The sequence below is a fragment of the Kogia breviceps genome, chromosome 7 (assembly GCF_026419965.1).
Source record: "Kogia breviceps isolate mKogBre1 chromosome 7, mKogBre1 haplotype 1, whole genome shotgun sequence".
Classification (NCBI taxonomy): Eukaryota; Metazoa; Chordata; class Mammalia; order Artiodactyla; family Physeteridae; genus Kogia; species Kogia breviceps.
The window spans coordinates 65,553,534-65,580,528 of record NC_081316.1 but is presented as its reverse complement, the minus strand read 5'-3'; the positions used below and the strand labels follow the sequence as shown (position 1 = coordinate 65,580,528).

Genomic DNA, 26,995 nt, shown 5'->3' with positions numbered 1-26,995 from the left:
AGAGCTGGGTCTTGAAACATAAGTTATAAAAAGATAAAAAGCTACAGGGGCATCTGACTGGACTGCTTCACTGAGGTGAAGAAACTGCATCTAATAGTTTTTAGTAATAATTATGGTCATGTGAGTGTTAGCTTTATCAAGACGGGTGTTTTGCCTGTTATTCAGGGGTATGTACCCAGTGCCAAGAACAGTGACCACTCCATAGCAAGTACTGTTTGTTCAATCATTTGGACACTTCTATGAGGAATTCATGGGGAGTTAAAAAAAAAATGATGCAGTGTAGTAGATCATAGTGTATTAAGTCCTGTTATGTGATAACTCTAAGTCATTAGAGTAGGAGTTCCATGAAAGTAGGGAACAGGTTTTTTCTGACCCCCTAGTATCCCTTAGTACAGTTCCAAGCAATGTTGGTGCTCAATAAATATTTATGTAATAAAAAAGAATTAATAAAAATCTGGAATATTATTACATCCTAAAACTGTAAAGGCAGGGCGGCAAAGGTGAGATAGGCTGAGACCTGTGACCCTTTACTAGAGTGTTTGCACCTGGACAAACATCTCCTTGAACAACAAAATACAAAGAAACTCGAAGGGACTAAAAGTAACTGCATGCATGCACAGGTGGGGCAAATTATGAACAGTAAGACACAAAAAGGCCAAAAGCCAACTGCCACTTCTGAGGTGTTAGGAGCAAAAGCAGGGAACTGCCCATGACCCCGGCACACAGCGCCACCAAGGGGGTGGGCAGACCACCTAAGGCACCCCTCCCACCTCACCCACCCATCCCCCCACCCTCACCCCATTTAAGGGACCAGCTCACCCGCCACTCCTCCACCCCCACCTGCTTCTTGTTTTGCTCCCTCCTGCTGCAGGACGAGTCCCAATAAAGCCTTGCCTGAATTCCCCGCCTGGCCTCTTACCAATTTCTATTGATTAAAGAGTCCAAGGACCCCAGGTGGTAATAAAGGGAGCATGACGCGGGTTTGATGTCAAAAAAAAAACCATCTGTGGGCTTCCCTGGTGGCGCAGTGGTTAAGGATCCGCCTGCCAATGTAGGGAACAGGGTTCGAGCCCTGGTCGGGGAGGATCCCACATGCCGCGGAGCACCTAAGCCTGTGCGCCACAACTACTGAGCCTGCGCCCTAGGGCCCGCGAGCCCCAACTACTGAAGCCCGCGCGCCTAGAGCCCGTGCTCTGCAACGAGAAGCCACCACAATGAGAAGCCCGCGCACCACAACGAAGAGTAGCCCCCGCTCGCCGCAACTAGAGAAAGCCCGTGTGCAGCAACGAACACCCAACGCAGCCAAAAATAATAAATAAAATAAATAAATTTATATTTTAAAAATCTGGCTGCTAGACTAGGTTCTGATACATGCTATCTGGCCTTGGTTAAGTGCCTTAGTTTCCTCATCTGATTGGTCCGTTAGGGGACTAAATGAGAGGATGGATATATATGCACTTAAGACAGTGCCTGACAGGCAGTAGGCACTCTGAATGTGAGTTCTCTGTAACACGAAGACAATGCTAACAGCTAAGATGACAGTCACCAAAGAACCAGTACGTGCAGTTACATGGCTAGAAAAGGATGAAGGACGAGCTCCTGCCCACTCCTTGCCAAACGCTACATCTGGGGCGGGGGAGACTCTAACCCGTCACGCAAACTAAGTTTCCAGTTTCCAGCCGCACCTGCCTCCGGTGTCGCTTCAGCCTCCGAGACGTCCGCGGGGGCGACGGCCTGGTCTGGCGGGCTGCGCGCCTGCGAGCCTCCCGGGGAACTCGGAGCCGCTCCACGGTGGCGCCTGCCACTACCTCTCCAGCCCTTAGTAACCGCGACGCGGCGGCTGCCCGAGTAAGCGGCAACTGATGACTGGAGCTTCTAATTACCACAAGTTCCGGCAAGCCCCCCCGGCCACTTCCGCTAGCAACCTCGCGTCAGCCAGCCCCAACTACGGATCCCGATGGACTCCGCGCGGCACGTCACGCCGTCAGCTCCAGCCAATCGGCTTCGGACAAGTAGGAGGGGAGGGAGACGCAGAAGCAAGCAAGATGGCGGCGGCGGCTGCTCAGGGAGGGAGAACTGGTGGTGGTGGAGGCAGTAGTGGGGCTGGCAGTGGTTCCAGCTGTGGGACAAGCAGTAGCCGCAGCGGCTTGCTGGACAAGGTGAGAAGTCGGTTCTTGGGGGCAGGCGAGGCCTGGGGACGCCCGGGAGGCGGCGAGCCCCCTTTGCCGTCCTCGCCCCGCTTCTGCGGCTTCCCAGGGGGAGTTCTCGTCTGGCCCACCGTGGGAACCCTACGGGCGCTTGTAGCCAGCTCCCTACACACCTCAAACCCGGGCTCTCTCCTCTTTAGGACTTCTTTCTTTCTCGGAAGTGTTCAGTCCTTAATGCCGGCCACTACAGCTTCTTAGGAATATTCGATTATTCTCACATGTCAGTGCGGCCATCGCTTTTCCATGGTGGTGCTGGGGGCCACTGTTGAATGTGCCCATTTCACCGACAGGGAAATGTGAATCCTGACTGAATGAAAGCCGCTGTTCGAAGTCAGTAGTCTCCAATCTTCCCATCACGACCGCCACACTTGCGTGCTGCTACAGATTCCAGAGTGCTCTTGGCCTTTTGCTTACTGAAGTTTCTGGGCGTTTTATCTCGATACCCCGAATACTGCGCTTCGAGTATTGACTTCCACTATGCGCTGACAGGGAGCCTTTAAGATTTCTCTTTCCTCTTCTTCACCCTCCCCCTTCCTTCCTCCCCCCCTCCACGCCTGCCACCAAGTGCCCTAGGTGAATCGTATTCATTAGCTTGCTGCCTGCTCAGGCTTACCTCTTCTCCCCCTCTACCTATCCAGTTGTGTTTTTTTGTTTTGTTTTTTGTTTGTTTGTTTGTGTTAATGTGGTCCTAACCACAAGGGCTTAAAAGAAAAGAAAAAAAAGGAAGATTCTTTTCCTGGGTTGGCCCTTCTTGCCCTTTGCATAGCATCTTGAGAGAAACAGTTGCGTGTAGGTCTGGGTCCTAGTACTGGTTCTGCCTCTAATTAGCTGTGTGACCTTGAAATGTGCTTTTTCTCCCTGTGTTTTGTTTCCTCATCTGTAAAATGAGGGACTTAGCCTTAAATGTACCCTAAGGTTCCTTCCAGTTCTCTCATTGTAGGGCCCTAAGCCAGTTTGATGAGAAATGTTAAGCATGGGGTCTTTAACATAGTAAATAGTCAGGATTGTTTACTTTAATTGAAAACAGTTTTCAGACTTCTCTGTGCTTAACACATGGTAGGTGCTTAAGAAATGAACACATGGTCATATTGAGGGGTTTGGATCCAGATATTTTTGCTTCTCTTTTTGGGTGTCATTGGTTTTGAATTACATGGTTCTCACAGTTTTAACCCTTCTTAAGAGATAGGACATGTTCTGGGAGTTGGGATGGTAAATCGCTCCAAGGAATGTGAAAGTGTTGAGAATTGATGGTCATTTTCATACACAGATCCTGCCTTCCTGCTGGGTGAACACCTCACGGCCTATGTTTATTCTGTCCCATTGAGTGCTCTTGCTCTTTGCTCCACTTGGATCATCACCAGCAAACATTAAGCATGGACAGTCTGCTAAGGCAGTGATTACTGAAAAGTGTATGGCATCAGTGTGTTTTGGAAGAACCTGCGTTTGGGGGTCATAAGATTTGGGCTTTGACGTAGATCTGCTAGTTTCAAACTGTTAGAAGATTGGCAGGTCAGTTAACCTCACCAAGCTTACCTTTCTTCACCTGAAATATTAGGGTTTTGGAGAGAATCAAATCAGATGATGTACATTAATGATCTCTGTAACCTATAGTATCTAATACAGAGGTGTGATGGCAGAGGAAAAAAAAATCAAGAATCCTACTGTCAGAAAGTACTCAGTATAGCTGAGTATAGAACATGGGGTACCCAAAATATTAAAAATAAAACTACTTGGTATTCACATGTGTACTTTTTACAGAAGTTAAAGTGAGAGAATGATCCCTGAGATCTAATTGATAAGGGGATGAGAGCTCTAGGGAAAGACCTCATGTTTGAGAGTGGAACTGGGACCTTATTTTGAGACTGAGACAAGAGACAGATGGCATACTAGTTAAGAACGTCCTTGAACAAAGGTACACGGTGCCTGATGTTTCTCAGGTACTGAGTTGACTGACTGTTCTCTAAAACAGGGGTCCCCAACCCCCAGTTCCTGTTAGGAACTGGGCCACACAGCAGGAGGTGAATGGGGTGCCAGCGAGCAAGGCTTCATCTGTCGCTCCCCATCGCTCGCATTACTGCCTGAACCATCCCTGTCAACCCACCCCAGTTTCTGGAAGAATTGTCTTCCACGAAACTGGTCCCTGGGGCCAAAAAGGCTGGGCACCACTGCTCTAAGAGACTTGTAATGACAAATAGGTAGAATCAGATGAAGAAGGGCATGGATTGCTTGAAGTAGAAGTAGGAAGGAAGCCTGTTGAAGGTTTTTGAGCCTAATATATAAAGTGGTTTTAGAAAAGTTACTCAAATAGTTTGGAGTGGTAGAAATTAGAAGTCTTCTAATAAGGCCTCATACCATACCAGTATATGGGGTTTAATATAAAAAGAAAGACAAGTTTGAATTTTGGTGCAGCATGTTAAAAACTACATGGTCTTGGATAAGTTATGATATCATTGAACTTAAATTTCCTTATGTGTACATTGTGGATGCCCATACATATAGTAGGCTTGTTGTAAATATTAAGTCATAATATTGGTAAATGTTCTTTGTAAAGGGCTATAAAAATAGAATGATAAGGTGAGGAGAACCCTAGCTTGAGTAGCACAGATAGATAAAAGGCCTCAGAAAGGAGCACTTGGCAGAATTAACTAAGAACTGAGGGGCCGAGGAGAGAGAAAATAAGTCAGCAGCTGTTTAGGTGCTTTTTCTTGGAGAACTTGATTTCAGCCTTACATTGAGTTGTTTTTCCTCTGAAGTCTCTGGCATTTATTGCACATGGGAATTAAGCTGTCACTGAATATGACATACTGTTTTATATTGTTCTACCAATTTGTCCAGTTTCCCATGAGACGTTCTCTATTGTGATCAACAAAGAATAAATACTTGGAGCATTGAATTTAGCAGAGAAAAAACTTCAGATCTGCCACCCCAGTCTTCAGAAACTGCCTTAGAGGATGATGCCTCTATTTGTTTGAAAACTGCGGGAACTGTGGAAGAGAAAATGGGGAAAAAATGTTACTCTCAGTGGAGCAAGAGCTGAATGAATAGAGAAGCTTTTGCTCTGTGGGAATGAGAGGCTGTTACCTTACAGTTTCTTTAATTTGATTTGTTTTGATTTTTTGGAGGGTTTTTATTTTATTTCTTGCAGCTTTGGTTTTACTTGCCATGAAGAAATGTAATAAAGAGATGCAAATGTGCTTGTAGTTTTCCCTAAGCAGATGTGAGTTTCTGCTTCTATGAAACTGACTTTGAGAACAAAGCAATTTTAGTTTCCTGATCTTAAAGATAGGTATGCAAATATAACCTTCCAGCTTCCATCACAGAAAACTTAGATCATTGCAGTAAGTTATTTTTCCCAAAATACATCAAAGTATTTTATTCTGCGTAGCAGGCTATAAAAATTGTTTGCTTAATTTGTTTTGGCTATTAAAATTGACATGTGGCATTAAAGCATGCTTTCCAGAACTATATCCAAATTCTTTTTTTTTTTTTTTTTTTTTTTTTTTTTTTTTTTTTGCGGTACGCGGGCCTCACTGCTGTGGCCTCTCCCGTTGCGGAGCACAGGCTCCGGACGCGCAAGCTCAGCGGCCATGGCTCACGGGCCTAGCCGCTCCACGGCATATGGGATCTTCCCGGACCGGGGCAAGAACCCGTGTCCTCTGCATCGGCAGGCGGATTCTCAACCACTGTGCCACCAGGGAAGCCCTATCCAAATTTTTTTAACCTCATAGTTGGATTTCTGTCTCCTGGCTGGATTTTTTTTGTTTATTAAAATTGTTTTGGCTATTAAAATTGACATGTGGTATTAAACCATGCTTTCTAGAAGTTATATCCAGGCCCTTTTAACTTCGTATGTGGATTTCTGTCTCCTGGCTGAACTGTCAACCTGATCTTAAAGTACAGTTTTTATACCTTAGTAGCTGAGAACATAGGTTTTGGAGCCAGGCTGGCTGGCTGGCTTTGAATCCTTGCTCTGCCACTTAACAGATACATGTTCTTGGGCAAGTTAATAAATCTCTTTGTATCTCAGTTTCCTCATCTATAAAGTGGGGATAATAATAGTATTTACCTTAAAAAGTGGTTTCTGGCACATAGTAAGCACTCAGCAAAACATGTATAGCTGCCACTTTTTTTATTTATTTATTTTTTTTTTTTTGCGGTACGCGAGCCTCACTCCGCGGCATGTGGGATCTTCCCGGACTGGGGCACGAACCCATGTCCCCTGCGTCGGCAGGCAGACTCAACCACTGCGCCACCAGGGAAGCCCTTGAAAATGTTTATAATGAAGAGACCTTGAAGTTCATGTGTTCAGCCTCCTCATTTTATAGACATGGACACAGTTGGAGAGGGGAAGATGAAGCAACTTGTCCAAGAGCACACAGTGAGTTAGTTACAATTCCAGAACCTGGCTTCGCAGCTCTTAATCCAGTACTCTTACCTTACTTAGTACATTGCCTCTCATACTGGAGCAGACCATGTGCTAGCTAATGTAGTAGTGGAAAGAGCATCTGTTTTGAGGTTGGAAGACCTAGGCTGAAGCCTTGGCTTTGTCACCCACCAACGTGTGTCCTTAGACAGGTCACATATACTCTTTTGCTCTCTTCGATGGGATCTTAGCTTGCCATACTGGAACAGGGTAGTATGCCTGTACCCTAACCCAGCTCTGACAAAGAGGGTGAACAGTTTTATGGCAGTACTGTGATGTGTGTGTTTGTGTTTAAAGAAACAAGATGCAGGCTTTTAATACTGTTTTTCAAACTAAACTTTAAAAGCATCTCAAAACTCATTATTTTTGACTTCATCAAAATTAAAATCCTTTTCGTATCAAAGGACATTATCAAGAAAGTGGAAAGACAGTCCACAGCATGAGAGAAAATGTTTGCAAATCATATATCTGGTAAGGGTCTAGTATCTAAACTACATAAAGAATCTTACAACTCGATAATAAAAAGACAAACCAGTTTTTAAAAGAATAAAGGATGTCGGACTTCCCTGGTGGCGCCGTGTTTAAGAGTCCGCCTGCCAACGCAGGGGACATGGGTTCGATCCCTCCAGGAAAATCCCACATGATTCAGAGTAACTAGGCCCATGCGCCACAACTACCAAGCCTGCGCTGTAGAGCCCACGAGCCACAACTACTGAGCCCATGCACCACAACTACTGAAGCCTGCAGTACTAGAGCCCATGCTCTGCAACAAGAGAAGCCACCACCATTAGAAGCCTGCACACTGCAACAAAGAGTAGCACCCACTCGCTGCAACTAGAGAAAGCCCGTGTGCAGTGACAAAGACCCAGTGCAGCCAAAAATAAATAAATAAATAAATAATTTTTTTTTAAAAAAAGAACCTGTCGTTGCTTCCCCAACATTGATTTTTTAAAAAGCAAAAAAAAAAAGGATAAAGGATGTGAATAGTCATTTCTCCATAGAAGATATACAAATGGCCAGCAAGCACATGAAAAGATGCTCAACACCATTAGTTATTAGAGAATGCAAATCAAAACCACAATGAGATACCAGTAGTATGGCTATAATAAAATAAGAAAAATAACCATTATTGGTGAAGATGTGGAGATATTGGAACCCTCCTACATTTCTGATGGAAATGTAAAATGATGAAAGTTAAGAAGAGTTACCATATGACTCAGCATATTCCACTCTAGTTATAAACTCAAGAGAATTGAAAATGTGTGTCTACACAAAAACTTGTACACGTGATCATAGCAGCATTATTCCCAATAGCCAAAGGGTGGAAGCAACCCATAAAAGTGTGGTATAGCCATGCAGTAGAACATTATTTGGCCATAAGAAGGAATGAAATACACACGTTACAACATGGATGAACCTTGAAGATGTTATACTAAGTGAGAAAAGCCAGTTACAAAAGGCCACATATTATATGATTCCATAGATATGAAATGTCCAGAATAGGCAGATCCATGCAAACAGAAAGTAGATTAGTGGTTGCCAAGGCTGGGGGTGGGGTGGTAGTAATTGGTGACTGCTTATGGGAATAGGGTCTCTTCTGGGGGTGATGAAAATGTTCTGGAATTAGATGGTGATGATTGCACAACCTTGTGAGTATAATAAAAACCACTGAATTGTACATTTTAATTTATTTTTATAATTTATTTATTTTTGGCTGTGGTGGGTCTTCGTTGCTGCATGGCTTTCTCTTGTTGCGGTGGGTGGGACCTACTCTTTGTTGCAGTGCACCGGCTTCTCATTGTGGTGGCTTCTCTTGTTGCAGAGCACGGGCTGTAGGCACGTGGGCTTCAGTAGTTGTGGTGCATGGGCTTAGTTGCTCCGTGGCATGTGGGATCTTCCCGGACCAGGGCTCGAACCCGTGTCCCCTGCATTGGCAGGCAGATTCTTAACCACTGTGCCACCAGGGAAGGCCAGAATTGTATGTTTTTAAATGGTTAGTTTTATATGTGAATTAGATCTCAATTTTAAAAACATTCTTTTTATTTTTACAGGGTTTATGGAGTAACCTTTAAAGCTTCAAACTATTATTTTTTTTAACTATTTACCACTATATACACAGTGGTATCAAAGATTTTAACAATCTCTATCAGCCCAAGTCCCTTCTTTAGCTGTTGCCTGCACCGTTTCTCTGTTCTGACCTCTGTCTTGTCAAATCTCAGTAGTGGTTTTTCTTATTACCTGGCCTTGAGTATTTGACTCATCAATCACTTCTTTCTTGAAATATTATCTTTATGTGGCTTCTAGAATACCACTTGCCCTGGTTTTCCTCCTTCTCCACTTATCTGTCTTTATTGTTGTTATTTTTTCTTCTGACTTGTAAATATCAGCAAGCCCCTGGCCCTCTCCACGTACACTCATCCCAAGGAGATAAACAGTGTCATGGCTTAAATTCCATCTTTAAATTGATGACTTCCACATTTATATTTACAACCTAGACCTCTCCTCTGAGCTCAGATTTATATGTCTAAATGTTTACTTGCTATCTCCACTTTGATATCTGTTAGGTATGTTAGACTTAAGTAACTAGAGCCAGTCTACTTACCTCCAGTTACTCTGGTGTTGCCACTAATACTCATGCTCATAATCATCGTGTGGTCATTTCTAACTTCCAACTTAACTCCAGTGATAACTGCAGCCAATAATAAGCCAGTATTAAGCAAGTAATTTTCTTTGCAGTATTTCTTGCCCATTTTTATAAAAAAATAGATGGAAATTGAAGATTATGTTGCTAGGAGCTATAATATCTCACTTTGAGATCCTGGTATTTCTTAATTGGAATCTAAATTAGATGATAGTAAACATTCTCAAGACAGACATCGTTTGCTCCCCAAATTGAACATTTTTTCCTTATTTTGAACTTACTGCTTTCTGATCTTCTGCCACATTAGTGCATATGGGAGGTAGGGGTATGTATTTCCAACTCAAATAGTATCTCAGCTTCTGAGTCTGCCATCAGTTTTCATAATCTTATTTTGATTTAGAAAATTCTGAAATCAATGTAACTGTAGAGCTTAAACATCTCAAACTCATCATATACAAATGGATATTTCTCCTTTTTCCTCCTCTGTTCCTTCTCTTGGAAAACATTATGACAGCTCAGAGAGTTATCTAAGCCCGAATTCTAGTAGAATGGTCATCTCTATCTTCTCTCTTTCATGTTTCTTGTAACTAGTCTGATGTTAAGTCCTGCCAATTCTACCTCATAAATAATCCCCTTTCATCCCCTTGCTGCTGCTCTAATTCAGGCCCTGCATCTAAATCAGGCCCCATCTGATGTGTTTATCTCCAGTGTTACTCCCCTCCAGACCATCTGCTAGGTTGCCACTAAAAATGACTTTTTTAAAAAACGTAAGTTTGGGGCTTCCCTGGTGGCGCAGTGGTTGAGAGTCCGCCTGCCGATGCAGCGGACACGGGTTCGTGCCCCGGTCCGGGAAGACCCCACATGCCGCGGAGCGGCTGGGCCCGTGAGCCACGGCCGCTGAGCCTGCATGTCCGGAGCCTGTGCTCCGCAGCGGGAGAGGCCACAACAGTGAGAGGCCCGCGTACCAAAAAAAAAAAAAAAAAAACGTAAGTTTGATTGTGTTGTTCACCTGCTTAAAATATTCTCCACTGTTTGTTTCAGAATAAGGTCCCAAGTCCCCTAGCCTAGTAAATAAGGCCATCTAGGATATGCTCCCTCTGTCATGTGCCTCATCTACTACCTTCCCCCTTTGCAGCCTACATCCACTTTGTAAACTGAGAGAGACCAAAGAAGAGAGAAAAAAGGTTTATTAATTTTTCTTAGAGCCATGCTCAGTTCTTTTAAAATCAGAGCAGGGTCCTTCCATTGGCACAGCTCACTTCTGGTATCCTTCATCTCTTCATTGTGAACTGAGGAATCCTTTGAGTCTTACTGCCCAGTTGTCAAGCTAAGGAACTTTATGCAGCAATCCACTGAGGTATTTATCACTGCATAACTTTACTTCTGTTTTCACTGCTACTAAAATCTTTTTATTATTCACATTTGCAGTGGAGAATAATTGAAGTGAGTCTTTGTAATGTTCTGTCAAAGCCATCAAATGCATAATTTTTGTGTATGGTTCGTCATCCAGGTCTGGCATCAGTGTGCTGGTTTGATAAAGTATTTTATGTTGATAGTGGCAGGGAAGTGATTTCTTTAAGATAGGACTTTTTGAACTATATTTTCAGTCAAATAGCAGTTGGTTTTAAATGGAGGAAAATGGAAAATTCCAAATATTTTGTATCCTGCAGGTTTTGTTGGCATATTCAAGATTAAAATCTTCTAAAGATTTTTTTTTGTTATTAACTATAACTTATTAGATAAGAATCAAGATACTTTGTATGGCTATCACTTCAGGGGTCTGTGTCCTTTTGTTTTTATGGCTAATAATTCCTTTCCTTATATTTTGTGGGAAGCAGTGATGAAAGAGCACAGGTTTTGAAATTATGAAAGCTTGATTGAGTCCCAGCTTTACCACTTCCTAGCTTTCACCTTGGGCAAATTTCTTAAACCCTTAGTGTTATCTGTAAAAGGAGGATGCTAGTCAGTTTGGGCTGCTCTCACAAAAATACCATAGACTAGATAGCTTAAACAACCAAAATTTATTTCTTGCAGTTTTGGAGGATGGGAGGTCTGAGATCAGGATGCCAGAATGGTTGGGTCTAGTGACAGCCCTCTTAACTGGTTACAGACAACTTTCTTGTATCCTCACATGGTTAAAACAGAGTAAAAGCAGGTTCTCTCATGTCTTTTTATCAGGGCACTAATCCCTTTCACGAAGGCTCTACCCTCATGGCCTAATTACTTCCCAGAGGCACCACCTCGTAATATGGTCACATTGTGGTTTAGGATTTCAGTTTACAAATTTGGGTGGTGGGACGAGGGTGGAGATGATGGACAGGGGCTGGAATAGTAAACCAAGAAAAGAGTAAGGCATGGTATCTAAGAAAAGGGGGATTAGCCTAAGAGGAGGTTAAGGGAACTCCCTGTGTCATAGTAAAGGGAGATTCCAGGATGACAGTTAATACAGCAGGACTAGAAAGAAATCCACCTAGATTGAAGCAGTCCAGAAGGCTCCAAGAGAGATTTCTCCAGGAAGATGAAATTCACAGAATGCTGAATATGATTGCAAATATTGAAAGGAGAGTTAAACAATTGAGGGAGAATTTGAGAATATATTGGTGAGAAATACATTGTATGATTACAAATAGCAACAAAAACAATAGTAGCTCCAAGAAAAGCAAAAAGCTATGCAGGAAAGAAAAAGTAATCTAATATACATGACTTATCTGTGAATAGCATTTATGGTCATCATATTGTAAACTCCAAATAATGATCTAGCAAAAACTAAGGTATGAGACCAAATCAGTATTGATCTACTATAACTATATTAAAAAGATGGTGAGGGGGGAGCAGGAAAAATAAATGTGAAGGTGGCAAGGGATGAAGTAGTTAAATCTCATCTTTCATGGTGAAAAATCAATAGATTTAATGCTGAGAACTGAAAATAATAATATAAACTTTTTTTTTCCCCCAGAGATGTGGATACCCAAAAAATCAGCCAAAGGAGTTGAAATTAGTGCCTGTCTCTGGAGAGTGGAAAATGACAATAGAAAGAGTCTTAAGGGGAGGGGAAGCAGGACTGCTATTTTTTTTTTTTATAACTTACGGAACTCTTTAAACCATGTATATATATGTATGATATTGGTGCACATAATAACTAAATAAGTCAATACTTGTGATTGTTGATTGTGCTCAATATACACATATCTATAATACACAGGAGGGAATGAGGGGAAGAGGAATTGTGTGCAGAGTTACCACATCCTTACAAAAGGAAGGTAATTTGCACTTAGGGTTGAGGAGGAGAAGAGTGAGGAAAAGAAGATAGTTTTTAAAATACCCTCAATAGCAATAGAGAGTACATGACCAGTATCATACATTTTAATCGATGGGCAGTTTTTGAGAATGATGGAAAATGTCCATCTTCCTGCCTTTTTTCCAGATGTGTCTCTGTACTACAGCAGAGATGCTATTTGCTTTGATACAGCCTCAGGTTTTTCATTTACACAGAATGGATGATGCTCCTATCTCTTCAGAAATCAATTATAAACTTTCTTGTTTATGTAATTCACTGGAAATGTTCCTGTTCCACTTACTGAAGATCCTTCTAGGTACCAGTGGAGTTAGAGCTGAGACTATTTTAGCACATGTTGTAATGGCTTCTTCTGTGTTTTATCCCCCCAAATTGCCAAGAAGTTATCCTCTGAATTGTAGAGGCAAGTTTCGTTTCTGTGATGCACTGCAGGTAGTGATGGGTGGCTGGGTTTCTCTGAGAACATAATTTTTTTTTTTTTTTGGAACCAGCCAAAAAAATTTTAATGACTTTGATTCACAGATAATTCAAATTCTGTTATGGATTCTGGCTATACAAGTTCTTTCTTTTGCTTGCTATTGTCAAAATGGGATTTACTAAACTAAGTGTAAGTGAGCTGTTTAGCTAGATAGCCTGTGAATTTCTTCTTGGTTCAATTTGTATTTTTAAAATTAAGTGTCATGTTTGATTTGTAGGCTGGCAGGCTATGAGAATCATTACAACATGCTTCCACTCGTAATTTTCTCAAAGAAAATTCTTGTTTTTATGAGACACAAAGGGGAAAGGCCTTGATTGAGTTTTAATCACTTGAGGTATGACTGTTTTAGTTAATGTTTTTTTCCCCCCACAAACTTCACAGAATAGTTTTTCTTTTTTGTGTAATAGTATATAGAATCACGAAATTAAGTTTGATGAATTATATTTCTACACTCCTTTAAAATCTTCTCATGTTTTACAGATGTTTGTTCCATCTTTATTTCTTGTATGCAGCATCTCTGAACTTGTTCTCAGTCAGAACAAAGTCATGTACCTAACTGGTGATAGGACTTAGTTCTAAATGTTCTTTCCAGCAGACTACACTGGACTTGCTGTTTTCCTACAGTTAAGACAGGCTGATAAAATATAAAAGTTGTTAGCAGACAAAAATATATTAAAGGAGACCTTCGTCATTTTGTTAGCATCCGAAAGTTCATGGATCTATATTGTCTGGGTTTTGTGGTCACAGAATGAAAGGATGAACAAGTGCAATTCCTTTATATTCCCACATTTTAGTAAAATGGGGATGGGATATTTGAGTTCACACTATAGTCTGCAGCCTATGTAAGTGTTCTGGTTTTGGCCTTGTACATTTGACTTTCTAGCATGGAAACTGGCAACATCATATGAGTACCACCTGATTCTAGTGACCTAGTCTCCTTCAACTTCATTTTCAAGTGTTTTGTCTTTTAGCTGTCCAACATCAGAAGAGAGAATAAATGTTATATATACTTGAGAATGCTCTTAAGAAAGTAGTTCATTTTACTTTTAGTAAGATGCCGTATCTCTTAACGCACAACTTATCTGTTTGTTTTACAGTGGAAGATTGATGATAAGCCTGTAAAAATTGACAAATGGGATGGATCAGCTGTGAAAAATTCTTTGGATGATTCTGCCAAAAAGGTACTTTATTTGGGGGTGGGGAGTGGGGAGTCTGTTAGTATGTATACAGCTGATGGCACATCTCTTGCAGGGTTTTTTCCTTCTATGACTTAGAATGACTTTAGTTTTCAGTGTTAGGAATTGAGCCAGAAAGCATTTTCTAAAATCCTTACAGTGTATATAGGGGAACAGGTGTTAAAATATAATTGTTAGTTACCTCTCATTTCTCTTCAGAGTTTCTAATTTTTGAATTCCAGAAAGCTGGTAATCTATCATTTTTGAGGTTAATTAGCCTAGAGGCAAGAGGGTGGAGGGAATACAGGACATTCAGCCATGATGGGTCATCTCTGTATTTTAAAAGGGAAAAGAAAAGTTTAGCTTCATTCTAGGGAGAAGATGAGGATTTAAAAAAAAAAAATTTACAAGAAGTTGATGAACTTTTTCTCTGGGATCTTTGTAAACAGGTTGAATCTTTTTTTTGCTCGGAGTGGCAAAATTCTGATTGGAGATGACAACTTGGTCATTTATATGATTAACATAACTTTCATCATGGAAATTAAGAATAAAAGCAGATACAAAGAGGGAGGTATTCCTATTAGCTTGCTTCCTTCTTCTTCTCACTAGGTACTTCTGGAAAAGTACAAGTATGTGGAGAATTTTGGTCTAATTGACGGTCGCCTCACCATCTGTACCATCTCCTGTTTCTTCGCCATAGTGGCTTTGATTTGGGATTATATGCACCCCTTTCCAGAGTCCAAACCTGTTTTGGCTTTGTGCGTTATATCATATCCTTTAAGCTCAGGTTTGTTTTCTACTGACAGTTTTTTAAAATCTCTACTGATACTCTTCTCTGCTCCTTACAAAAAAAACTTTCATCTTGGGGCCTGCTCATGTTACGATTTAACATTACGAAATGCGAGCATCTGTAAATTTATGTCATAATTATCATTGATATTTTAGATTAAATACAGTTATTTTATCTTTAATTCTGTTTAGTTATTAATGTAGAGGTTATAATCCAAGTGTGAGCACCTAATAGGAAAACACATAGGAATAGTGAGACCCAGCTCTTCTCATTTCTAGCCTAGAACTTAACCCATTAGACCAGGTTGCTTCAGGCCACTCATGCCAGGGTATAAGTGTGCCTCACTTTATTGCACTTTGCTTTATTGTGCTTCACAGATAGTGCATTATTTTTTTTTTACAAATTGAAGTAGCAACCCCGTGTGTTGAGCAAGTCTGTTGGCACCATTTTTCCAACAGCATTTGCTCACTTTGTATCTCTGTCACATTTTGGTAATTCTCACAATGTTTCAAACTTTTTCATGCGGTGATCTGTGATAAGTGATCAGTGATTTTACTATTGTAATTGTTTTTTTGAGGCACCACAAACCACACCCATGTAAGACAACTAACATTTTAATTGATAAATGTTGTGTGTGTTCTGACTGCTCTAGACCAGCCATCTCTCCATCTCTCCCTCCTCTGGGCCTTCCCTATTCCCTGAGACACAGCAATATTGAAATTAGGCCAATTAATAACCCTTCATTGGCTTCTAAGAGTTTAAGTGAAAGGAAGAGTTACATGTCTCTCACTTTAAATCAAAAGCTTAGAAATGATTACGCTTAGTGAGGAAGGTGTATTGAAAGCCGATATAGGCCAAAAGCTAGGACTCTTATGCCAGTTACCCAAGTTGTGAATGCAAAGCAAAAGTTCTTGAAGGAAATTGAAATTGCTACTCCAGTGAACACATGAATGATAAGAAAATGAAACAGCCTTAATCCTGATATGGAGAAAGTTTTAGTGGTCTGAATAGAAGATCAAGCCAGCTACAAGATTTCCTTAAGCCAAAGTCTAATCCAGAATAAGGTGCTAACTCTCTTCAATACCAAGAAGGCTGAGAGAGGTGAGGAAGCTGCAGAAGAAAAGTTTGAAGCTAACATGGGGTGGCTTATGAGGTTTTAGGGGAGAAGCCATCTCCATAACATAGAAGTACAAGGTGAAACAGCAAGTGCTGATGTAGAAGCTGCAGAAAGTTATCCAGAAGATCTAACTAAGTTAATTAATGAAGGTGCCTATATATACTAAACAACAGATCTTCAATGTAGGTGAAACAGCCTTATATTGAAAGAAGGTGCCATCTAGGACTTTCATAGCTAGAGCGAAGCTTCAAAGGACAGGCTGACTCACTTGTTAGAGGCTAATGCAGCTGGTGACTTTAAATTGAAGTCCTTGCTCATTTACTATTCTGAAAATCCTAGGGCCCTTAAGAATTATGTTGTATCTTCTCTGCTTGTGCTCTATAAATGGAACAACAAAGTCTGGGCGACAGCACACCTGGATGACAGCACATCTGCTTACAACATAGTTTACTGAATATTTTAAGTCCACTGCTGAGATCTACTACTCAGAAAAAAAGATTCCTTTCAAGATATTACTACTCATTGACAGTGCACTTGGTCATCCAAGAGCTCTGATGGACATGTACACCAAGGTTAATGTTGTTTTCATGCCAGCTACGTGACATCCATTTTGCAGCCCATGGATCACTTCAGGTTTTATTATTTAAGAAATACATTTTGTAATGCTGTAGCTGCCTTAAATAGTGATTCCTCTGATGGATCTGGGCAAAGTAAATTGAAACCTTCTGGAAAGGATTCACAATTCTAGATGCCATTAAGAACATTTGTGACTTATGGGAAGCAGGCAAAATATCAAACGTTAACAGGAGTTTGGAAGAAGTTGATTCCATCCCTCATGGATGACTTTGAGGGGTTCAGTACTTCAGTGGAGGAAGACGCTGCAGATGTGGAAACAGCAAGAGAACTGGAATTGGAAGTGGAGCCTGAAGGTGTGACTGAATTGCTGCAATCTCATGATCAAACTTTGACAGATGAGGAGTTGCTTCTTGTGGATGAGTAAAGAAAGTAGTTTCTTGAACTGGAATCTACTTCTGGTGAAGATGTGAAGATTTCTGAAATGACAACAAAGGATTTAGAATATTACATTAACGTAGTTGATAAAGCAGCAGGGTTTGAGAGAAGATTGATTCTAATTTTGAAAGAAGTTCTGTGGGTGAAGTGCTATGAAATAGCACTGCATGCTACAGAGAAGTCGTTCATGAGAGGCAGAGTCAATGAATGCAGCGAACTTCATCATCTTATTTTAAGAAACTGCCACGGCCACCCCACCCCAGCGCTCAGCAACCACCACCCTGCTCAGTCAGCAGCCATCTGAACATTGAGGCAAGACCCTGCACCAGCAAGAAGATTACTACTCACTGAAGGCTCAGATGATGGTTAGCATTTTTTAGCAACAAAGTCTTTTTAAATTAAGGTGTGTACATTGTTTTTTTTAGACATAATGCTACTACACACTTAATAGACTACAGTATATGTAAACATAACTTTCATATGCCCTGGGAAACCAGAAAATTTGTGTGATTCAGTTTATTGTGACACTCCTTTATTGTGGTGGTCTGGAACCAAACCCGCAATGTCTCCAAGGTATACCTGTTTTAGGAAAGGATCAGGTTTTGGAGGTTCACATCTGTGTCAGGTTTCCTTGAAGCTGAGGGGCTAGACTGGGAGTTACTGAACATGAGGTATAGGTGTGGCTTGTGTAACAGCTAGAGAACCGGGGTTTGAAATTTCAAGTTGTTTCTGTGATAATTACTTTTTGGAGACTGTTTGAATGCTGCTTACTTATAAATATGAGTAACACACACTCAGAATTGTTATAAAGATCAAATGAGAGATTTTATACTATATTTAGAATATAAAGTTAAATATGTTGATAGTTTTCTTGTGGTCCCTCCTCCCTCCTCCCCATGTCAATCTATACATACTGAACTTCTCTTTTTAACTGAAAAAATATATTGAATGTCTTTCCATATTAGTATATATAGGACTACCTCATTCTAAATAGCCAACTCGTGCTATTGCATGTCTGCTATGTACTGATATGTACTAGTTGTTGAAAACAGATCGTTTTGGTAGGCAGTTTACTTTTCATAACAATCTTACAACCACCTGAAATATTTCTAAAAATTCCACTTTGGGGATTTTTCTTCAGAGGCAGTTATAAAGCCATTGAATAAAGCAGGTCCTGATCAAAAGTGGTATTATCCAAGTTGATCTCAGATCGTAGTCACAGAATTTGCACCTTGACTGCTTACAGTATCAGATAAATCATCCCAGTATGAACTTTTTCACTATTAAGGCAGTTCAAAAGAATATGCCATAGGTTCTAGAGACAGTTCTCAAAAGAGTTCCAAAGATGTTTGAACAATGACAGCAACCTTATTATAATTATATGGCCTCCCAAGAGAACGGCCTTGATGGAATTTCATTTGTTTGATTATATTTGTTTAAAACAAAACAAGATCTTGCCATTTTTATAATCATGTCATTTTTATACATAATAATAGTACCATTAGGGCTTCCCTGGTGGCGCAGTGGTTGAGAATCCGCCTGCCGATGCAGGGGATACGGGTTCGTGCCCCGGTACGGGAAGATCCCACATGCCGCGGAGCGGCTGGGCCCGTGAGCCATGGCCGCTGAGCCTGCGCGTCCGGAGCCTGTGCCCCGCAACGGGAGAGGCCACAACAGTGAGAGGCCCGCGTACCACAAAAAAAAAAAAAAAAAATAGTACCATTATAAACGTCTTCTGTGTGGTGTACACTAAAAATATATATACCATCACTAAATCTCATGACAATTCTAAAAAGTCAGTTTTATCCCCATTTTAGAGGTGACAGTATTAAGCCTTGGGCTAAGGAGTAATTTGTCAAGGTTACATTGGTTAAAAGCCAGAGTTCAAATCTAGGACCACTTTACTCCAAAGCTCATACACTTTGTACTAAACTTTCCTGCCTGTCCCTTTCATAAAAGTTAAGTGACACATGTACACAAAGCTCTTATGCCAGTTTCTGGCACACAGGTACTCCAGTATGATAGTTAATACTGTCAAAAACTGAGTATAATAATAAACCTACATGTATGGAGGAAGTAATTGTCCTTATAGTAGACTAAATTGTGGTAGTCGCCCAGCTAGCTCATTTGGTAGAACATGAGACTCTTATAGTAAACTAATTTGAAGTCAGTTTTCCTCTTTTAATGACCCTTGAAATCAGTTGAGTGTGGTCAAGTCACTGTGATTATTAGTTTTGTATTGTATGGAGAAATAAGCACAAGTCTTGACAAACTAGGCAATGGAGGATCTCATTATATATGTTGTCCTTGAACAGAAAAGATGAGAGCCGATGTATGCCCTGTACCTTTTTCCTTTCTTGTTTTTTGAGATGTTCTTTGCAGAACTAACCAGAGAGAGCCTTGCTTCTCTTGCATAAACATAAGGATGAAAATGAAATAGTTAAATTTTCAGTGTTTTTACAGCAAGACAAAACTGTCTTCTTTAGGACTATCATTATGAAAGTTTTTGTAGCCCTTGCTTGTGAGTTTGTTTTATTTCTCTTTTGTGTGTATGTTTGTGTATTTTCCCCTTAACTTTATCTGAACCTATTTTGTGATGATGGGGATCCTGACTATTTATACCTCATATAAGGAGAAGAGCATCTTTCTCGTGGCCCACAGGAAAGATCCCACAGGGATGGATCCTGATGATATTTGGCAGCTGTCGTCCAGTCTCAAAAGGTATGACTATCCTCACAGATTCTCACATCCTGATGTTGGGTTTTCTCTGGGTGTTAGTCATTATCAACAGACTGTTGTATGCCTACTCTTTGCAGATCATAGTGCTAGTCATATAAAATGAAGAAAGGATCGTGAACTAGAAGGTTTTCCTTAGTATTGCACTTCTGAGATTCCATTATCACAGAAGTGCTCTGAGGATAAATTGTGGGAGAAAGTACGTTGGTGGAAGAATAAAGAATGATTCTCTTTTTCCTTGTGGCCAATAAACTGAGCCAATTAGAGAGCAGAACTATAAACTATATATGTAACTGTAAAGGTATGAAGTCAGTTGTCTTTGAAGAACCCCATTAGCTTCTATGTCTTCTGTGATCCTGACTGCAGTCTGTGCAATCAGGAATCTCTGAAACAATGCATGGGGCAACTCAGAGAAGCACAATTCAGTCAGCAATGGGTGTAACTTGGTGCAGCTGACACCTCAGGTCTTTCTAGGTATCTAGAACTGGGTTCAAATTCCAGCTTGTCTCTTTCTAGCTGTGTGACTTTTGGTATATCAGGTAAACTATTTGAGCTTTAATAGAGTAAAAAATGACTCGTTCAGTTTTTGTGAGGATGTCAAGTGGTATATATAGTTGACTCTTGAACAACAGGGGTTTGAACTGCGTGGGTCCACTTATACATGGGCTTTTTTTTTTCCAATAGTAAATACTGAAGTACTGCACAATCCATGGTTGGTTGAATCTGCAGATTCGGAACTGTGGATACAGAGGAACCACCTATATGGAGGAGTGACTATGAGTTACACATGGATATTCAACTGTGCAGAGCATCAGCACCCCTAATACCCTCTAACACCCTCCCCCCGCCCCATAGTGTTCAAGGGTCAACTGTATACTAAGCATTATGAGAGATGGCATCTGTTGAGCATTTACTATATACTGGGTATTGTGCCAACTTCACTGTCTCATTTAAACCTTAGAACAACCCATTTTAAAGATAAGAGCCCAGGTCCAAGGGGTTTAATGAATTATTCCAGGGTTATAGAGCCCAAAAGTGAATTTAGCCCACATCTGAACTCATGCTCTCAGTCACTGTCCTAAAAACACATGGTATAGTTCCTAGCACGTAGTAGGCTCTCAGATTTTAAGTACAGTTACTCACATATATGAAGGTAAGTATAGCATCAACGCCAAACAGCCTCTCATTACCAACTTGTGGAGATATCTGTAAGGAGGAGCAGACCTTCATTCTGATGTTGCACCTGAGTTCTTATCTCCTGACAGGACTCATAGCTGCCATTTTGGTCTCAGCTGTCATAAATCTACACCCTGTGCCAGGCCCCTAAAGAAGAGTTTCAGAATTCTAGACCCTAGCAACATCTTGATTTCGTTATTTATATTCTGACTTAAGTATTTTTTAAACAGCTTTATTGAAATATAGTTCCCATACCATAGTTCACCTATTTAAAGTAGTTCAGTGGTTTCTAGTGTTTTTAAAGATGTTTACAACCATCACCACAGTCAACTTTTATTTATTTAATTTTTGGCTGCGTTGGGTCTTCGTTGCTGTGTGCAGGCTTTTTCTAGTTGCAAAGAGCAGGGGCTACCCTGCATTGCGGTGCGCAGGCTTCTCATTGAGGTGGCTTCTCTTGTTGCAGAGCACGGGCTCTAGGCAAGTGGGCTCAGTAGTTGTGGCTCTCAGGCTCAGTAGTTGTGGCTTGTGGGCTCTAGAGCACAGGCTCAGTAGTTGTGGTGCACAGGCTTAGTTGCTCTGCAGCATGTGGGATCTTCACGGACCAGGGCTTGAACCTGTGTCCCCTGCATTGGCAGGAGGATTCTTAACCAGTGCGCTGTCACGGAAGTCCCCCACAGTCAACTTTAGAACATTTTTATCCTCTCCAAAAGAAACTCTGTACCCGTTAACAGTCATCTCCCTATCCCCTCATTCTCCCAACCTGAAGTAACCACTAGTCTACTCTGTACATTTCCCTGTTCGTTTATTTCATATGAATGGAATCACGTGTAATATGTGATCTTTTGTAACTGGCTTCTTTCACTTAGCATAATGTTTTCAAGGTTCAGCCATGTTATCAATATTTCATTCCTTTTTATGCCAAATAATATTCCATTGCATGGATATACCACATTTTGTTTATCCGTTTTTAGTTGAGTCATTTTCACCTTTTGGCCTTTAAGAATAATGCTGCTATGAACATTCATATACAAGTTTTTGTGTGGACAGATTCTCATATAATATACCTAGGAGAGGAATTGCTGGATCATATGGTAACTCTTTAATTCCTTGAGGAGCTGCCAGACTGTTTTCCAAAACTACTGTACCATTTTGCAATTCCACTAGCAGTATATGAGGGTTCTGATTTTTTTCACTTTCACTGCTGACTTTTACCAACTGCCACATTGTTGGTGCCTGTGGAAAGGAAATATGCCATCTCTGTTCCTTCTTGTTGTAGTGAAATACAGGCTCACTCCTCTTTCCTTAGAGATGGCTCCTGGCTCATTGGCACTCTCTTTAACATAGCTCCTTTCAGAAGGCTTGATTGATGATCTCAGTATCCAAGTAGATGATTATTCCAGTACTCTGGCCTCTTAGTTTTACTTCCTCTCCTCTGATTATCTTGTTTTCTGCCATGTCTTAAATACTTATTTCCCTGGACATACCCTAAATCTTGCTATTACTGATAACTAAACCTTCAATAATTTCTTTCTTTCTTTTTTTTTTTTTTTTTTTTTTTTGCGATACGCGGGCCTCTCACTGTTGTGGCCTCTCCCGTTGTGGAGCACAGGTTCCCGACGCGCAGGCTCAGCGGCCATGGCTCACGGGCCCAGCCGCTCTGCCGCACGTGGGATCCTCCCGGACTGGGACATAAACCCGTGTCCCTGCATTGGCAGGCAGACTCTCAAGCACTGTGCCACCAGGGAAGCCCAATAATTTCATTTTTAAGTATCCCACTCTTTGACCATTGCTTTATATTTTTCTAGTTTATCTCCTTCTTGTTCTCTTGTCCCAACAGTTCTTCAGCCCCAGTGGCATCCATAATCCATTGAGCCTGCCACCTTTTCCCTGGTCCTCTTCTCTTCATGTCTCGCTTCCTCCTTACCTAGCTTAGATTCTGTGGCATTTCTGTAGTGCAGTTACTCTCTCACTGTCCTAGAGGATCTTTCATACCTTCTTCTCTATCCTCAAACCTCTTGCCCTCCTCCCCCATTTCACTCTCGGCTTCTTTTGTTTCTGGGAAGATAGCACCAATCAGAATTCTCCCATCGTTATCCACTCACAGTGCTCATCATACTTTACCTTCTTTCTCAGTTCCTATCTGAAGCCTCCTCTCCATTTGTCCACTAGATTCTATCCCTTCTCATTTACTTGATGTTTCCCTCTCTGCTTGGTTATTCTTTCTGGCATACAAATATGTTGTAATTTCTCCCACCTGAAAAAGTTGTTTTTCTTTTCACATCTCCTCACATGGTCTTCTCATTTCTCTGCTCCCCTTTTTTCTTCTCCCATCATCTCTTGAATTTGCTTATCTTCACTTCTCTCTCCTCATTGTATTTGACCTGTCAGCAGCATTTGAACAGTGGATCACTCTTTCCTTGTTAAACTGTTTTTTTTTAAAACTAGGCTTGTAGGATACCGTAATCTTCTAATTTTCTTCTTATCTTAGTGTCTCTGTTCCTTAGAGTCCTCTGTGATTCTTCATTATCCCCTGTCTCTGAATTTGAAATGCCACTAGTGCTTGTTCCTAGCAGCTCTTCTCTATCTATATTCACTTACTATGTGTAATCTTATCCAGACTTTCAGGACTTTAAATACCATCTATAATGATGAAGATCTCTAAATCTGTATTTTCATCCTAGACCTTCTCCAAACTCCAGCTATGTCCCAGCTTTCTGTTTGACATTGGATCCTAATAAGCATCTCAAAATTAACATATCCAAAACCTAACTCTGCTATCCCTTACCTAAACCTGCTTTTCCACATCTAAATAGGTGGCAGCTCCATCCTTTTAGTTACTCAGGCCAGAACTCTGGAATCATTTTGACTCCTCTGTCTCAATCCTTTGAATAGGTTGTCAGCAAATTCTGTCAGCTCTACCTTCTAATTATATTCATTCTAACCACTTACTATCTCCACTGTGGCCATCACCTCTCAATTAGGTTACTGTAACAATGTCCTAATGGACCTCTGCAGCTGCTCTCCCTGCCCACAGTCTCTTTCCAGTACAGTGAGCAGAATGATCCTTTTAAAACCTCAGGCAGATCAACCCAATCCTCAGCGCAAAATCCTCTCACATAGAGAAAGACTGAAATCCTAAGCATAGCTTAGAAGTCCATGCTTATCTATTCTCTGCAGCCCCACACCCATGGACACACACTCTGCATCTCCTGTGGCTTTTATCCTCTCCCTCTCCATTCTGTTTGCATTGGCCTCCTTTCTGTTCTTCAGACATTCTGGGCACGTGCTTGCCTCAGGGCCTTTGCATTTACTGTGTCCTCTGCCTGGAATATTCTTTTTCCAGATAGCTTGTTCTCTTACCTCTTTAGGCTCTGCTCAAACATCTGCTTAGTGAAGACTTTCCATATTTAAAAGAATATCATAATTTTTATTTTATTGTTCCCTCACACAGCAAAATAAAAGTCTCAAAAGACAGATTTGTCTGTTGTATTCACTGATGTATATCCTTAGCATCCAAAACTGCCTGACATATATGGTTGGTCCTGAATAAATATTTGTTGAATTAATGAGTAACTTTTAAAAAATGCATTAGATCGTGTCCTGCCATCAGAGCCATGGAACTGGGCTCAGAAGTCCAAAAATTACTGTGATATCAGTTAGCAGCAGTTGATGAGAGCTTGAGAAAAATTTTTGAGGTGTTGAAAATATTCAAGGACCTTTACTCCTAGCTATCCAGGTTGGAAGTAACTGGCTAGACAACAATTTATTGAGCTATGATTTTTTTGAGCACTGGTTAATGATAGGCACTGTTATAACCATAACAATGATCCTGAAAAATAGGTGGTGCTTTTCCTGTTTTAAACATGCAGAAAAAAGCAGAGGCTCAAGCCTCTGCTTCCTCTAAAGATAATACCAGCCTGACAGTCCACCGAATATGCCCTAATTAAATGAAGACAGAAACAGGTGGAGTTGGTGGGGAGAAATGTCAGCCTGCCAGGGGGTGATGTTATAAATCCTCTTGAATGAGTAGAGATAGTAAAAGCCTTCAAGATACCTTAAGGTGTAGCTAAGGGATCTCTGGATCATGTAGTAAAAGATATCCCTGGCCTGGGATCAGGGTAGAACCTGGAGCTAGATTGATTACAGGGAACAAGGACTGAGCAGCCTGGAATTGGGGAACATCTGTGAAAACAAGGGTTCTTCATTTATCAATAAAAATTTGATTGCCCAACAAACTCCAAGCTAAGAATAGAAAATAAGACAAAATCCTTGCCCTCAAGAATCCCTGAGACAGGGACTTGCCTGGTGGTCCAGTGGTTAAGACTCCATGTTCCCGATGTAGGGGGTACAGGTTTGACCCCTGGTCAGGGAAGATCTCTCATGCTGCATGATGCAGCCAAAAAATTTTAAAAATAAATTTCACAAGTGATACGTGAAAATTTAAAAAGAAAAAAAACAATCCCTGAGACTAGTGAAGAACAAAAGTACATAATTATCATTTCAATAGGTAATTTCACTGACAGCATAGGAGCCTGTCATTAGACCTAGCAGATGATAGGCACTCAGTATTTGGGTTGACTATTAATTGACGGTGCATGGATGACAAAGGCAAGACATCTAACCCAGTTTGGGAAGGTTTTCCCAGAAAAGTTCATGCCCAAGTATGAACTTAACAAATGGGAACATTTGTTATAGACAAATTAGTCTCACTAACCAGGTGAGACTGGAGAAAAGTGTCTACTAGGAATACCCTTCTAGCATAAACAACGAAGCAAAGGCCAGCAGTGAGAGAAGATGGTCCATGTGATTTAACAATCTATGACAAGGTAAAGGAGGCACATAGTAATTAAATCAGGGAAGACATGGCAACGCCTATGAACCAGAACTTCTATCCTGAAGGTGCCCTGGAATTTTTTTTTTTTCTGGAAAGGATAATGCTGTATGTTCCCTATATCACTGGTAGCCAGCTCAGCCCTATTTTTCAAAAACACTTGGTGCTCTGTTGTAACTGGCTGAATGTCTATGTTTGGTTTTTGATTTGTTATCTTTGCTTAGGTTCGATGACAAATACACTCTGAAGCTGACCTTCATCAGCGGAAGAACAAAGCAGCAACGGGAAGCCGAGTTCACCAAATCCATTGCTAAGTTTTTTGACCACAGCGGGACCCTGGTCATGGATGCATATGAGCCTGAGATATCCAGGCTTCATGACAGTCTTGCCACAGAAAGAAAAATAAAATAGCCACTTCTGAAAGCAGCCATCTTTTGGCTGGATCATGCTGAATTGAGGGGTGAGGGAGAAAGAAACAGAGAACTTAATATGGATAAAGTAAGAAATGTAAAAAATGTCCGTTTTGTCTTAAAATTTTAGTCCATTCTGTATAAATAGAATTTTCTAGCTCAGATATGAGAAGTTGTAGCTCTGATCTAGCTGTAGCCTCTTTGGTCTGCTGATTGCATTGTTTTGATTTGCTTTTCTGGAAAAGCATTTTTGCTAAAAACCGTACAGACTTCCTCCTTCATACCTATCAGTACTTTATATAGTATAGCTTTGTGCCATGCAGCATTTGAAGACTCAAGTTTTAAAATTGTTAACCTGTTGCTGACTTTATTGTTTTAATTCCCATTTCAACAGCTGTTTCCCTTAATTCAGGATACAAATTCTTGTGTATGACAGTTTTCCTTCACACACCATTTTTGTGGGTGTGTATATATCTGACTTGGGGAGAATTGGGGAAAAAAAACCCACAGCTTTTTAATTTGTTTAAAAGAGACTTTCTGCCTGTTACATTTTGTGCTCTTAACCAATTAAAAAAGCCAATGGTATTTTTAGTTTTATTTTGTCTATGTATTCCACTAGTATATCCCTGTTGATTTGTTTGTGCCCTTTATCAACTGCCATTTTCTAAAATTTTTTTCAATAAAAGGAAAGAAGATGTGAAAAAA

General features: G+C 40.8%; 2 protein-coding genes across 26 annotated transcripts in view; one reads left to right on the top strand and one right to left on the bottom strand.

Annotated features, from left to right (window-relative positions):
• The window catches only part of XRRA1 (X-ray radiation resistance associated 1), a 101,387-nt gene extending 99,438 nt beyond the window's left edge, over window positions 1-1,949 (bottom strand). For 6 of the 25 annotated variants that reach the window (XM_067038495.1, XM_067038494.1, XM_067038492.1 and 3 more), the window contains exon 1: window positions 1,686-1,880. The gene's annotated coding sequence lies outside the window, so the exon portion shown is untranslated. Of the gene's footprint in view, window positions 1-1,685 lie in introns of all 25 variants that reach the window. The other 19 variants (XM_067038503.1, XM_067038516.1, XM_067038500.1 and 16 more) reach the window with 18 other exon arrangements.
• Window positions 1,650-26,995, top strand: SPCS2 (signal peptidase complex subunit 2). Its single transcript, XM_059070855.2, has 5 exons — window positions 1,650-2,159; window positions 14,142-14,225; window positions 14,829-14,989; window positions 19,724-19,858; window positions 26,105-26,995. The coding sequence occupies exons 1-5, from the start codon at window positions 1,863-1,865 to the stop codon at window positions 26,289-26,291; spliced, it is 864 nt and encodes a 287-aa protein (XP_058926838.1). The 5' UTR covers window positions 1,650-1,862; the 3' UTR covers window positions 26,292-26,995.